This window comes from Cebus imitator, unplaced genomic scaffold, assembly GCF_001604975.1.
Source record: "Cebus imitator isolate Cc_AM_T3 unplaced genomic scaffold, Cebus_imitator-1.0 Scaffold80, whole genome shotgun sequence".
NCBI classification, from domain to species: domain Eukaryota; kingdom Metazoa; phylum Chordata; class Mammalia; order Primates; family Cebidae; genus Cebus; species Cebus imitator.
In genome coordinates this window covers 9,844,426-9,858,981 of record NW_016107395.1, presented here as the reverse complement: position 1 = coordinate 9,858,981, position 14,556 = coordinate 9,844,426, and the positions used below count along the sequence as shown (strand labels likewise).

The 14,556-nt window shown below is 40.2% G+C and overlaps 1 protein-coding gene across 1 annotated transcript; it reads right to left on the bottom strand.

The window, feature by feature from the left end:
* Nucleotides 1-476: 476 nt before the first annotated feature.
* GZMK (granzyme K) lies at nucleotides 477-10,636 on the bottom strand. Its single transcript, XM_017533217.2, has 5 exons — nucleotides 10,460-10,636; nucleotides 9,954-10,101; nucleotides 4,353-4,503; nucleotides 3,301-3,570; nucleotides 477-842 (listed from the first exon to the last, which is right to left on the bottom strand). The coding sequence occupies exons 1-5, from the start codon at nucleotides 10,521-10,523 to the stop codon at nucleotides 681-683; spliced, it is 795 nt and encodes a 264-aa protein (XP_017388706.1). The 5' UTR covers nucleotides 10,524-10,636; the 3' UTR covers nucleotides 477-680.
* Between the last annotated feature and the right edge of the window lie 3,920 nt (nucleotides 10,637-14,556).

The window sequence follows — 14,556 nt, the reverse complement described above, 5'->3', positions numbered from 1 at the left end:
CAAAATGCGACATATATTAGTAAGAAATACTTTCCAAATATTTGTATAAGCTACTTACTTGAATTGGGATATTTATATTTATGATTTATATTTAAAAAACACAAACTCATGGAAGCTTAGAGTAGAATGGAGTTGCCAGGGGATGGGGGTGGTGGGGAAATAGGGAGCTGCTATTCAACTGGCATAAAGTTTCAGTTATACAAGATAAAGCAGTTCTACAGAGCTGCACTGCAAGATCAGGCCCATAGTTAACAACGCTATATCTTACCCTTAAACATTTGTTGAAAGGGCCTATCTCATGTTAAATGTTATTGCAACAATGAAAAGAAAACAACAATTTAGGATGATCCAGCAGAAGTTACAGCATAAACCCGGTTGAAAGTGGTACTGTTACTGTTTTATTCAGTGATCTTATTGCCCTGTGGGGAGTGTGGGTAGAATGGGAGCAGATGTTGCTTCACATTATAAAAGACAAACAGAGAGTCTTCTAAATTTTATTTAAAATCAAACCAGCAAGGTAGAAATACCTGAGTGATACAAGTGAGAAAGAACTTGATTGCTTAATAAAATACAGATGCAAAATGAACCCCATCTGTGCTCTGCTTTATTTCCATCCAACTATAACCTGTGAGCGTATTAGGGAAAAAGAAGCAAGTGCATCCAAGAAAATCATTTGTAACTTAATTTGCATGAGATGGGGCAAGGTTGCTTTTGATCCAATTCTGGTATTTCTTGGTCAACAGGGTGTAGATTCCAGGCTTCTTGGCAACACCACATTGATCACCTCCAGAGACTATGGCATGGAAGACACCTTTACAGATCAGTGGGCCCCCTGAGTCACCCTGGAGAGAAGTAAAAGGGCAAATACATGGTGAGAAGCTGTTGAGAATTTTTTTTTCCCACCGACTGTTGATTGCTCAAAGGATTCTTATCTGGGTCCTTGCTTTCTTTATGTCCTGAAGAGCGTCTGACACTGCCTCTTACTCGGTATGGGTTCTCCATATGTCTGTCTCTGTTGAGGTCTATGTTTCTGCCTACCTGCTTCTCTGTTTATGTCTCTGTCTATGACCAGGCTTCTGCCTCTGTCTCTGTGTCCATGTCTATGTCTCTGTTTTGTCCCTATCTAGTCTACATTCCTCTGGGAATCAATGACTATTGACTTTTATTTATTAAAGAATACATAAAGTTTTAAATAATCTACTGAATAAAATAATCTTTTAAAATCATATATTTCATTTTGATGCTCACAGACCTAAAATCAGGTTGCTATTGAGACTAGCAGAAAATAGCAATGTATTGTAGTAAATGTCTTGATGGCAGGAATTATATGTTCTCTGTTATTCTTTTCTCTTTTTTTTGCATCCTCACATGGTTGGACATAGTGCTATGTATTTGTATATGTACCATACTTAGTAAATACTTAGTGAATTAAATGATTTTTGAAGACTCACTCTAACAGCAAAACATGTAACTAAATTCTATCAAGTGAAGTGAAAGAGCTATAGAGGAGATGGCATGGCCTTCTGATGAAGAGCTGGCTTTTACATTTGAAGACCAGCCTTTCTCTGTGCTGATGTTCACATTGCAGACTGCAATGCCTTGTACTCTGGCCAACCGTGTTAACAGATGTTTAGGAGGGAGATGGTCTTGGGTACTGCAGATGCACAAGACATTTGAAGTCATCATATCCTCTCCCCAATAATGCTTAATGTATAGTATGAGATGAATACTATATTCTAATTTTTTTTAAATTAGTAATTCATTTGTGCTACATATTAGTATAGTTCATATAAATGTGAACACCTATTTTTTTCCTTACCATCTTAATAAACAAAAGATTTTGAAAAATATAATGACTCTTGTTCCTTTTTTTTAAGACAGGGTTTCACTTTGTCACCCAGGCTGGAATGCAGTGGCAAGATCTCGGCTCACTACAGCCTCAACCTCCTAGGTTCAGGTGATCCTCCCACCTCAGCCTCCTAAGTAGGTGGGACTACAGGCATGCACCACCATGCCTGGTTAATTTTTGTATTTTTTTCTAGAGACACGTTTTCACCATGTTGCCCAGGCTGGTCTTGAACTCGTGAATTCAAGGGATCTACCCGCCTTAACCTGCCAAAGTGCTGGGATTACAGGTGTGAGCTACCATGCCCGGCCTTTTGTTCCTTTTTGTCAGTCAGCGGTATGGTCTAAATGTTTGATTCTCCAAGTTCATGTGTTGCAATCCTCACTCCCAAGGTGATGGTATTAGGAGGTGGGGCTTTTGGGAGGTGATTAGGTCATGGAGGTGAAGGCTTCATGAATGAGATTAGTTCCCTTACTAAAGAGGCCTAAGACAGACCCCTTGCCCCATCCACCATATGAGGTTAGAGTGAACAGAAGCCGTTTATGAACCAGAAAGTAGGCCCTCCCCAGACAGCAAATCTTCTGGTGCCTTGATCTTGATCTTGAATAGAATAAAGCTCTGTTATTCATAATCCACCAAGTTTATGGTAGTTTATTATAACAGCCCAAACAGACAAAGACAGTCAGTCAACATTACTTATGAAACACATACTGTATAATTGAGCTTTTTGCATTTGAGTTTTGTAAGACCTTATTGATTAATCTGCAAGGTGGTTCTTTAAATAAGTTATTTTCTAATCACCACTAGTGACTTCAGGATTGGTAGACTTTCTTTCTTTCTTTCTTTCTTTTTTTTTTTTTTTTTTTGAGATAGAGTCTCGCTCTGTCACCCAGGCTAGTACAGTGGTGCAATCTTGGCTCACTGCAACCTGTACCTCCTGGTTCAAGCGATTCTTCTGCCTCAGCCTCCTGAGTAGCTGGGACTACAGGTGCATGCCACCATGCCCTGCTAATTTTTGTATTTTTTTTAGTAGAGACGGGGTTTTACCATATTGGCCAGGTTGGCCTCGAACTGCTGACCTTGTGATCCACCTGCCTCTGCCTCCCAAAGTGATGAGATTACAAGCATGAGCCACTGTGCCTAGCCTGTTGATAGACTTTCTAAGGAGGATAACACCTCTCATAGGAATCCTGTAAAAGTCGTCAGATCTAGTCTATTATCCTGATTAACAAACATTTAGTGAGTGCTTATGAAGCACTGGGGAAGCTTTTACACTCCATTCACATGGGTAGATGAAAAAGAATAGAGAATGCTGTGCAGGAATGCAGAGAAAGTTTTTCGAATTGTGGTTTTGTTTTCTCTATGTCCCTCCTTCCTCCTCAGTGTCAGTGAGCAATAAAGACTTGGCTGCTGTATAGTGCTCTGAGATGCCTGTTTGAAAGAGAGATGCTTACCTTACAGGAGTCCTTCTGGCCTTTGGCATCTCCTGCACAAACCATGTCTTGGGTGATATAAGGGTCGTGGTTGTAATAACTTTGGCTGTTGCAAAGTTTTCGACTTAAGACAGTAACAGTGACTTCTTGTAGGGTATCAGAAGGTTGTAATAAATCTGGGTCGGTGGCTCCCCAGCCAGTAACCTGGCATTTGGTTCCAGATCTAAGAGAGGTTTTGGAGCTTGGGTGTAGCAGCTGGACATGCTTGTTGAGTTCTGCGGCTGTTTGAAGCTGACAGATTGAAAAAAGACTGAATTATCATTCTTTCCCAGTAGTATTCTGATGCTAGCCTGTGCGTTGTATGTGTGGTCCCTCTGTCTTAGGCGGGCGTCCCTGTCCTGGAATCTACTTTGATGGTGGCCTGCAGCTGCGTTTGTGGTTGTTGCTTTTCTGACCGTGCTCTTTACTCCCCGAGGAGCTCACTGAGGCTTGGGGAGGAAGCTTATAGAGAGCAGGAATTTTGTCCAGTCTCGAGCAAACTGGCCTTTGCCCTGTATTGGATGGTTTTTGTGTGGAATAACATCCATAGGTCATGACTTTGAGGGCTGGGCTGCTTCCTGCTGGATAGGACCCTTGAGTATGGTCTAGACTAAGTTTGGACTAGACTAAGTGTGGTCTAGACTAAGTTGTAACTCACTGCTGAACCCCTGAAGTCAGTTGGTTGGCTCTGTTGTATAAACAACTGGAGTATTTTTTACTTGCTAATGAGAAAAGCATTTGGGAGAAAAGCTTTCAGTGTGGATCCTTGGGCCTGTGAAGATGTTCCCCTCCTACATATGTGAGCATCAGAATGGCTTTTCCTTGTATAAACACAGCCCTGGTGCGTTTGTGATAAATTCTTGTTTCTTTCAAGGCAGTATAAGGAATAACATGGGCCCTTGTAAAATATATCAGAATCACCTCAAACATGGGGAGGGTGCTAACAAAATGCTTTTGTGTGGGTGACTTAACTAATTGAGCCATCCTGTATAAAAATGTTGACAAAATTGAAGGAAGGCAATGCTACTACCTACCTTAACCAGCATGATATCATTTGATGGAAGATTTGATGTAAATCTTGAGAATGGTATGAATTTTTTAATCTTAAATGTTTGTTTGGAGGCCTCATTCTTTGAGAGAGAATGTGCGCCTAAAACCACAGTGGGAGACTGGCCTTTGGCAAACCTAAAAAAGCAAAGAGCATGAAAGCACCAGAATGATTTCCAAATACCCCAGTGGGGAGTAGAGATGGTGGAGAGGGTTATATGCATAGAGAAACAAGGGCTATCTCCAAGGTAACCTGCTTACGGTTAGGTAGAGTGACGAAGGTCTCACTGGACCCCAGCATGACTTGATATTAAGGGCCAAATGGCTTGTCCTTAATCCCACCCCAAACCAATTCCCTGGCATTGCAAAAGAATATCAGAACTTGCATCCAACTGGGGGAAGAAAAAGGAGGAAAATCCTGCTTGACTTAGATCAAGTGTAAAACAAAATTGTGTTCATTTATGTTAAAATAAAGGAAATTACATTTCTTGAGTTTGTAGTTTGAGATTTACACCATTACAATTAACAGTTTTTTATTGTGCTAAAACATATATAACAAAATTTACCATTTTAACCATTCTTAAATGTACCGTTTGGTGGTATGAAGGACATGTACATTGTTGTTTGTCCACCACTATCATCTCCAGAACCTCAGAACTTTTCATCTTCCCAACATTAAGTGTTTCAATAATTAAGGTAGCCAGGTGTGGTGGCTCACACCTGTAATCCCAGCAACTTGGGAGACTGAGGTGGGAGGATCATTTGAGGCCAGGAATTTGAGACCAGCTTGGGTAACACAGTGAGACCCCCACCGTGGTGAATGCCTATAGTCCCAGCTGTTTGAGAGGCTGAAGCAGGAGGATTGCTTGAGCTCAGGAGCTGGAGGCTAAAGTGAGCTGTGATCATGCAGTGGTGACACAACAAGACCCATCTCTAAAACTATAAATAAAAATAAAAAAATTTAAGACCCCCACCCTACACTTGCTCATCCACATGTATCCTGTCCCTCAATTAGAATGAAGATTTGGACAAGAAAGGAAAACTTTCCTCAAACTGAGGAAACTGTGCTAATTTGAAATGAAGACACTTTAAGGTTAGTAGCCATTCCAATGGGGAGATCTTGAGGGTACGAACTGGTGAGTCAGATGAAGAAACAGGTTTGTTTTTTAGATTTTTTTTTTAACTTTTTTTTTTTTTTTGAGATGGAGTCTCGCTCTGTTGCCCAGGCTGGAGTGCAGTGGTGTGAATTCAGCTCACTGCAGCTACTGTCTCCTGGGTTCAAGCAATTCTCCGGCTTCAGCCTCCTGAGTAGCTGGGACTACAAGCGTGTGCTACCACACCTGGCTAATTTTTGTATTTTTAGTAAAGATAGGGTTTTGCCATGTTGGCCAGACTGGTCTCGAACTCCTGACCTCAGGTAATTCACCAGCCTCAGCCTCCCAAAGTGCTGGGATTATAGGTGTGAGCCACCGTGCCTGGCCAGGTTTATTTTTTAAAATCTCTGGTCATACACAGTTCTAGTACCATTGTTTCAATAGTGCCACAATTGATCTGATTTACTCTTTGTTGGATAAAATTACATTTACAGCAGTGATAAAGTAGCAAAATTTTTTTTGGAGATTTTGACAGTACCATAGAGCCGTTTGTATACTATAGATATATCCCATTGCAGTGTCTGTCTTTATGAAAGCCACCTCAGATCTTTTAATTGTGTTTATTTGTCTATGTGTAACTATTTCTTTGCTACTTGAAAAAGCTACCAAAGCAGACTGCAGTAAAAACACACATACTCATGCATGTAGATTAACAAAGATCAATAAAAGTTATAAAGAGCCCAGAAACATAGAAAAGGAAGACATGATTGTTTCAGATTTGGAAAATGAGCAAATGCCTGCGGTGGGGTGGGTTTGCTCATGGCAAAGCTGTGACTGCCTGGAATGACCACTTTTTGGTCATTTGCTCTCCACCAGAAGAGTTTATTTTAATTTATTTTGGGATTTCCAGCTCTATTTGTTGAAAAGTTTGCCGATTGCAAAATCAGGATGGGGTTGAAATTTCTCAGAGGATGTGGATCGGATTTCCTAGGATTGATTTGAATTCAAATTCAACATACCCACTAAACCCAAAACTTTGTAGGAGAAGGATGATATAAAATCTCCAGGATGAATGTTCTAACAGTAAGGCGGGCACGTGCATAGACAACTCACACAAAGAAGGCTACGAGGTACAAATATAAGGTGTGGAGGGTGGATTTTCACTAAGGGAGGGGTGCTGGAAAAATGTCTGGCTTTCTTTCATCCTTTACTAATTTCCTTGGCTAGTTATTGCCTTTGAAATGTTTTGGTTATTTTTGTCTCCACTGGGACACGTTAAGACCAAAAACAACCCAAGCAGACCACTGGACTTTCAATTTCTAGATACTCTTCAACTGTAATCTGTGCTACTGAGGTCAGATTTTCTGCCCACAGGATACCTGGAATTACTTGAGTTCTGGAATCCCACCTCCTTAGCTAAACTGAAGTCTGAATTTACACAGAGGAGAAGAAATAATACCCTGTCTTTCAACTGCACAACACAATGTTCCCCCAAGTGCGGTCTTCAGACTTGCTTCAGAATCACCTGGAGGTGTTGGTGTAAAATGTGGTTTCCTGAGTCCCACCCTGAACTTAACTGAAAAAGAACCACATACAGAGCAGAACTACAGTGTGGCTTATAGTAGGTCTTCTGAAGACCTACTATAAGTAATGTAAACGTTACTTCGATTGAGCCTAATGACAACTTTTCTCAGGCTGTATATTTCTTACCAGTAAAAGGTTGTTCTTTGACTGGTCCAAGGTGACACACCTCAAAATAGGGGAATCAGGACCCAAATTTGGCTTTTGGTGATTCCCAGTCCAGTGTTCCTTCCTCAACCTCTCTTTGAGTCCTGTGCCAACCCCCTTCGAGCCTCTTCTTTTCTCTGCCAGCCTGCCTGGATGCTCAGCAGTGCTTCTGCTTAGACCCACCCCTTGAGATCTGGCAGCAAAGGCAGGGTCCCTATGTCTTGGAGATTTCTCTTGCCTAAGAGAGAGGGAGAAGAACTTGGCTGTCAGACAGGGAGTGTTTCCCAGTCTTACCTCATCAACATCAGATTAGTTTCTCAGTTATTACCATGGAAGGCACAGATAATCATATAACAATACTCAATAACATCTATTAAGTTCTTCATGTTCTATGCTAAGCATTTTATATACCTTCTCTCACTTAAACCTCACAACAGCATGGTGAGATAAGTATTATGACAATCCCCATTTTATAGATGAAGAAATTGAGGTTCAGGTATATGAATAAACTTGAGGAAGTTTGCCTCCAGGAGGCAAATCCGGGCAGGATTAAAGCTAAGTTGGCTTGAATCTAGAGCCTGAACGTTGAACCATTTTTCTCCAGGAGTCTTGAGTCTTTGAGATAGAGTGAGGCCGTGTGGAAGAGCTGTGGAAGGTTCCACCTAACAACTCGCTAGGCAGGTTGGGGCAGGGGGAAGTGCTCTGTGAGGCGGGCACTGGGGGAGACTCAGGAGTATAGGGAAGAACAGCTGGTGAGCGTTTTGCCTCTGGTAAGTAAAAAAGGCTGAAAATAAGTTTGTACAAGACATTTTTACCAGTTTCCTTTTATATTTGAATGGTAACTAATAAAGGGGCCGGGATACTGAGGGAGGAACTGTGTGGACGGCTGGTGACGAGGAGCACTCCCAGGCTTGGCCCACTTAGCAATTTTGCTGAGAGAGAGGCTTGGGGCAAACTATTCCCACAGGATACTGGGGGGTACATTTGTGGGAAGCCACCATTGAGCTATTTCGCAAATATTTTGAATTTCATAAAGCTTAATATTTTTCCAACTACCGATCTGCTACTTTTTACACCCAAGTGTCCCGTAGAGGAAATTTGATCTACATATTTTGGAGTTCTTTATACTCCAGCCATTAAAAATGATATTTAGCAACAGTTTGTTTTAAGGAAAAAAACCTCCAAGACCTCTCTGAAGTCTTTTTTATAATCTCTTTCCCCAATTTGTGAATCCACTTCTGAGTTAAATCCACTTGACAAAATTTAAAATTCAACTTAGTAATATTATTTAACTTCCTATAACACTTTACGACCAGCAAAGTACTTTTTCATACGTCATGTTTCAGGCTTAGCAAAACAACAACAACAACAACAAAACAAAACAAAACAGAAAGAAAGATCCTTCAACGTATTTCCTTCTTTCTATCTAGCATTTGCTGAACATTTAGAAGTCAAGCTCCGTGTCTGGGGAGGTTATAGACCATTTGAATGTGTATCATGAGTATATTTGGAGATATGCATATTTTGCATCAAATGAACATTTATTGACAGTTCCCCACTCTGCCTCTCTGGTCTCAAGGGGCCAAGTGCCCTGGAGAAGAGAGAAATGATGGGGATGAGAGTATGATTTCTATGAGGGCAAGAACCCCATGTAAATGAAGTAACCATATTAAATTGGAAATAAGTGGCTTGCTATTTAGAGATAGCAGAAGAACTCCCTGTCTTCAGGCTTCAAAGCTTTTAATTTGTGATCAAACAGTTCCATTAAAATGGGGTGATCACACAAAACCTCCAAAACATGGAGAAGTAAATCAATTCAGTTGTTTGTTTAAATATAGACATTGCCTAGAGAGCAAACCATTACAGCTAAGACAGATCTTTAAGTGCAAGAAAGGGAGAAGCCTCTGTCTCAGCTTATTAGGCAAGAGACATAAGGAAATATACATACAAACACAAAACAAAACCAAGAAAACCCAAGCAAACAGACAAAACATTAGTTTTCTACTGGCATTTCCTTTTGTGATGATTACAGCATCCCAAGAGGGGTTTTGTGCTTTATTAGCTGATGTGAGAGAATCCTAGGCTGAAATGGACTTCGGGAGGTTTTTTACTTCGTCTTCAGAAAAGGTTTCATTCTAAGTATCCCCAAAAATAACTCTCTCTTTATATTTCTCTTTTTAGAAGTGATCGATAACTTGTTTGTTTCCACCTGGGAAAGTTGTGAGGGGTGAGTAGTTACTGTTAGGAGTGGCAAAGTAGGCTTCTCATAAATATAATACTAATGATCAAAGCTGCAGCTTTTTATGCTTCCTAAATGTGCCAAGCATGCTAAAATACTGAAATAGATACTATTTAATTCTCAAACCCCATGAAGGAGGTGCAATATGATTATTACCCCTTTGTAAAATGGGGAAGCTAAGAGCACAGAGCAAGCTCAGGTTGTCTGATTTCCTCTTGAGCAGTGTGATCTAACAAGATCAAGAGCACTGCTGCTTCAGGTATTACTGTTGCTGTGTTCCCTGGCATTATACAGAGAACTTGAATTTGTCTAATGCCTTGCCTGGGAAAAGCAGCCCAGATCTCTCTGAAAAGGAAAACCCAGGCCAGAAAGCGTGGATGTGGAAGAAGGTAAATAAACCCCACCAGTTGGTAATGACCACAGAAGCTAAGAGTTGATCAAATTCTCGCTCAGGAGAGGTAAGCTTCTCTTCTAGCTATAATAACTTGCAGGAAAAACACGTGCCTGGAAAAGTATGGAGGACTCACCGGTAGTGGCAGTGGGCTGCTGTCAGCACCCACTGCGGATGGATCAGAACACCTCCACAAATGTGATGTCCGCCATACTGGATGGAGGCCATAAATGGCCTGGAATGAGGTGACACTTCTTTTCCTCCAATAATTTCCATATTGAAACCTACAAAAGTAGACCAAAAGATATCACACAAAAGATCCAAACAAACTGTTTCATGTAATTCTTCCACTGACAGTCCCTGTATTATTTTCAAAGCTTAAAAAACAACCTACCTAAGAGTTACAATAATTTTACTGATGAAAAATTTGTATAGTGCATTACAGTTCAGAAAGACAGAAATGATTGTGAAAATAATTTCCATCTATAATATAACAATATAGTCAGTAGAAAGTCATTTAATATGTACATGTAGATATAGGAGATACTTATAGGATTGCAAAAATAATTTTTATCTATAATATAACACTACAGTCATTAGAAAGTCATTTAATGTTTACATGTAGATATAGGAGATACTTACACTCAGAAGTCATATAAGCTCCAACTATTAGGAAAAACAGAGAGAAAGAAGAAAACATAGTCATTTTAAAGACTTAGATTTAAGAAGGCCAGATGAAACGCTCTGATCCTATGATGAAGGAAGAAGGTTCTGAAGACTGAATTTTGTTCTTACACGTTTTGGCTTTGTCACCACAAGTGCTCTAGAGGTTAAGATTTTTTCTCACATCTAAGAGTAAATGTATGTATCAGTTTGAGGACTTTAAGTTGTGTGCTTTCAGCACTCTTTTGGGAGGTATGTGCGACATAACAACTCATATCTGGGGATACCATCTCTAATATCTGTATCAGAGTATTTGTGGTATAAATGAAATTTATACTACATATATAACATTTATAAATTAAAAGTATCCATGCCATAAGAATGTAATGAAGTTGTAGGCAGAGTTCAAAGGTGTGCATTGCTCTAAAGCAATACTTACTATTTTTCCTGGCACAAAATGGTGCCTATCGTATTTCATTCTTCTCTCTTTTTCATTTGGACATAGATTTATGATGAAGGGAGACATGGACCTTGCACAGATCATGGTTACTTCACAATGTGGCTTAGCTAAAGCCTGAGCACTGTCCGGAGAAAACTGTATGTTTTGCAGCAAACATCCCTACTCATGCCTTTTCTCTAAGTTTGCTCAAATTTGGTTAAATTTTAGTTACATTTTTGTGAGATTTCATAATGTTATTAAAGGTGAACATTGGCACAAATTTTTGATTTAGAGTCTCTCTTTTACTAATTTTTAATTGAAAATGACTATGTGTTTTTCCAGGGCCTTAATAATAATGTCTTTTAAAAGTAAAAGACTGCACTTTGTTATTCTCCCAGGTAAGATAACAATGCATTGCCAGGCCTTCAATACAAAGCGTATTAGACTCAAGATTCTACAAGATTCTGTTTGTGCAGGCACTGATCAGCAGTGTAAATATAAAATGAATACAAATAGATCACGCACCAGAATGCCAATTACTTTCTAGAAACACTGGTCAAAATTTGCATTAAATCAACAGTTCTTTTAAGATGTATGCATTCTATCTTCCATTTGTTTTAGAAAGGATAATTAAAATCCAGAGCTATTACACTCGGCAGGTTGCAAGAGGCTCCTATCAAATTGTTCCCTAACACAAAAAGTAGGAACAATAATAAATAATATTATATATTTACAATATAACTTAATTATATACAAGTAAAATGCCTTAAGTTATTTCCAAAATTCTTTTTTAATGATCATTTATGGTTTCATGCCTATGTCTTTGAGGAAAGCAGGACAACTATTATATTTATGTTACAATGGAAGAAATAACTTCAAAGAGGCTAAGTAATTTGTTCAAGGCTACACAGCTTATGACCTGGACCAAATCACCTGCCTGACCTCCTTGTGTGTTAACTCGTGTGTGAATGAGTACCCTGCTAGAACACAGAATTTTATAAAATGCCTTTTACAGGGATGTGGCAACAGTAAAGCTTTCTACATGTTAAACAGAATGAACAAAACCGACGCAGAGCAGTGACTTCCTGTCGGAGAGAGCAGAAGGTGAGATAAAGAGGAGCCAGGTTAAGAAAAGCCACAAGCTTAATAAACCAAACTTGTTACTCCCACTCAAATGTCCCTGTGAATTTTCAAGTCATCTGTGTCACCGTTGATGTGCCTTGGATGGCTCTCTTGTATGCCATTGTTCCATACTGGAAGGCAGACAGGATGGCGTCAGCTCCCTGCTACTTCCCAGTGATGCTGGGGTCATAAGGAAGATGGTGTGTTGGTGTGTGACAGGTAGAAGTGATCCAAACTCTAAGGCAGAAATAAACTGTAAGGGACAAAGCTTCGTGTGTGTGTGTGTGTGTGTTGGCGGGGGATGGGGAGATGGGAATGGTTACAAGTATCTCTCAGCTGCTTATTTCTGAGTAGTAAAGATTAATGTCCACATAGCATTGTACAAATTGCTAAACATTTTCAGTTGTATTTCCAGGAATGTGACTGTCATTAGTCTTGTTTTATGGATAAAGAAACTGAAGCTCAGGGACTTGCTTGAGATTACTAAGCTAGCAGGTGGCTCTAAGCTCTTATGTGCTGGCTCCCGGCTTCATGTTCCTTTCAGCCTGACTACATGCCTGACTCTTTAGAGAAGCCCCTGGGAACTTAGTTGCTCTGAGAGGCAAGCTGGCTGTGCAGAAGGGAAACAGGATTTAGCCGTATGCATTGCGTACAATTAGACATGGGTGAGATTTAGTTCTATTGGGAAGAGTCTTCTAACTGTTTCTTGTAGCTGACCTGGAAAATTCTGAGAATCATGTTGATTAATAGTAATGAGTTATTTGGTTTTGGCTTTAGACTGATTCACTAGTTAATAGTATCATTTGTTATTATATTCAGGATCCTGGATTTGAGAACAGTGGGCTGTGTAACATGATGAGGCCAGCGATCTAATTTATTTCTGGGTGTTGTTTTTTGTTCTGTGGAGTCTGCTGCAGGGAGGGCCGTGTTTGCTTTGGATGGCTTTACAGCAGCTGTACCAGACCAAGCGAGTGGATGGCCATGCTCAGAGCAGGGCTGGCTTCACACATCGTGGCCTTGTAGTTCTATTTGCTGTGTGGTGTTTAGCTGTCTTTCTTGCTGCTCTTAGAGATGTTGTTTTTGCCCCTCCAGTGTTTCAGGAGACCCTTATAGAACAGCTGTTCCGCTGCTCCAAAGGCCTCGTGTGGTTCTACTTCTTGGACTGCCTTTCTTCGATGCCCAGACACCTGCTCCATCAGATTCATAAGCCACACCCCTTAAAGCCATGTCAATCAAAGCATGGCCCACAGACCTGTGCCAGTCTCTGAACCTGTTTATTAACAGTTTGGAGCAAGATGGGGACATAAATTGAGAGTAAGAGTTTAGAAACTGTAACAACCACTTAACAGGGCACTGTATTAATTTATTTTATTAATGAAACATAATTTGTCCAATCTAATAAAAAATTGGGTGTGTATTTTATATGCCTTTGTTTTTTATTTAATTACTTTTTTCTATTTATTTGTGTTGTATAAATGTATCAGTTCACAATGGGCTGAAACTAAAAACAATTAACAAACTAAAACTCCAAATAACACTGGTCTTTTCCACAGGTAGTCTGAGAAACACTGCTCTGTAGACATAAGTGCAAAGCAGATTTGTTTCAAGCCCTTCCCATCTATACCCTTTTACATTCCTTTGAAAAATGTTCTCAGCGTCAAGGTTTCCCAGGCTGTCCAACCATCCCCAGCCCTTGGTACTTGACATCAGGATTTTGCAGGATTTCCCTGGGTCCCTCCCTTGTAGCCCACCATTCTCCGGGCCTTGACTTCTGTCCAGTAATGGCTTAGCTAATTTGGTAAATAAATCTGCCAACACCTATAGTGAAACTATGACAGCTTTGAAAATGGGAGCTGGGAAGGATACTGGGGTGCTTTAAGTCCAAAGATCTCAAGAAACTAAATTCCACCTCAGATTACAGCCATCTTTCCCATGAGGTCCTTAAAATGAATGAGCTTGAGAGCAGTTGCCAAGGAAAGCAAAGTACCCCTCAACTCAGAACTGAGGCTGTAACATGGGTTGGGGCACAAGGAACACTGCCTTTTCCTAAAGCAACTTACATTTAAATATTACAAGGGCCTCCCCTTGGTGGAATGATGGTGGTGGCAAAGGTGGGATTGAGAGAAATTTGTTTTGTCTTCCTCCACCTCAACTTTAAATCATAACATATTTTGCATGTTAAATCTTCCCTTCAAAAATACGAAGATATGTTTTCTGTACCCTCATGATGAGTTAAATCACACAGTAGTACCTCAACCTCCTTGTCATTTAATCCTCTCCAAGTCAGCTATAAAATGACTGGAATGGATGAGAGCTGCCTTGCATTCAGGATCCTGATATACGGAGTAATCACAGGAAAATACCTTGAGGACTTGGCAAATAGGGATGTCCCAGCACTGCTGGTGCCGGCTGCCTTGGTCATACCCTGTTCCTGTCTCAGCTTTGTCCCTAGGCCTTACACTGCCCTTTTATGACTCCTCTGCTTTTTCTTTTCTTCTTTAGAGCCACCTTTGAT

What these genes read in the sequence shown, in the direction of transcription:
- GZMK (XM_017533217.2), bottom strand. Translation starts at nt 10,523, where the DNA reads ATGACTATGTTTTCTTCTTTCTCTCTGTTTTTCCTAATAGTTGGAGCT. An exon ending in AGCTTATATGACTTCTGAGT is followed by an intron (nt 10,102 to 10,459) that starts GTAAGTATCTCC and finishes CTACTTTTGTAG; the next exon opens with GTTTCAATATGGAAATTATT. An exon ending in GCCAGAAGGACTCCTGTAAG is followed by an intron (nt 843 to 3,300) that starts GTAAGCATCTCT and finishes ACTTCTCTCCAG; the next exon opens with GGTGACTCAGGGGGCCCACT.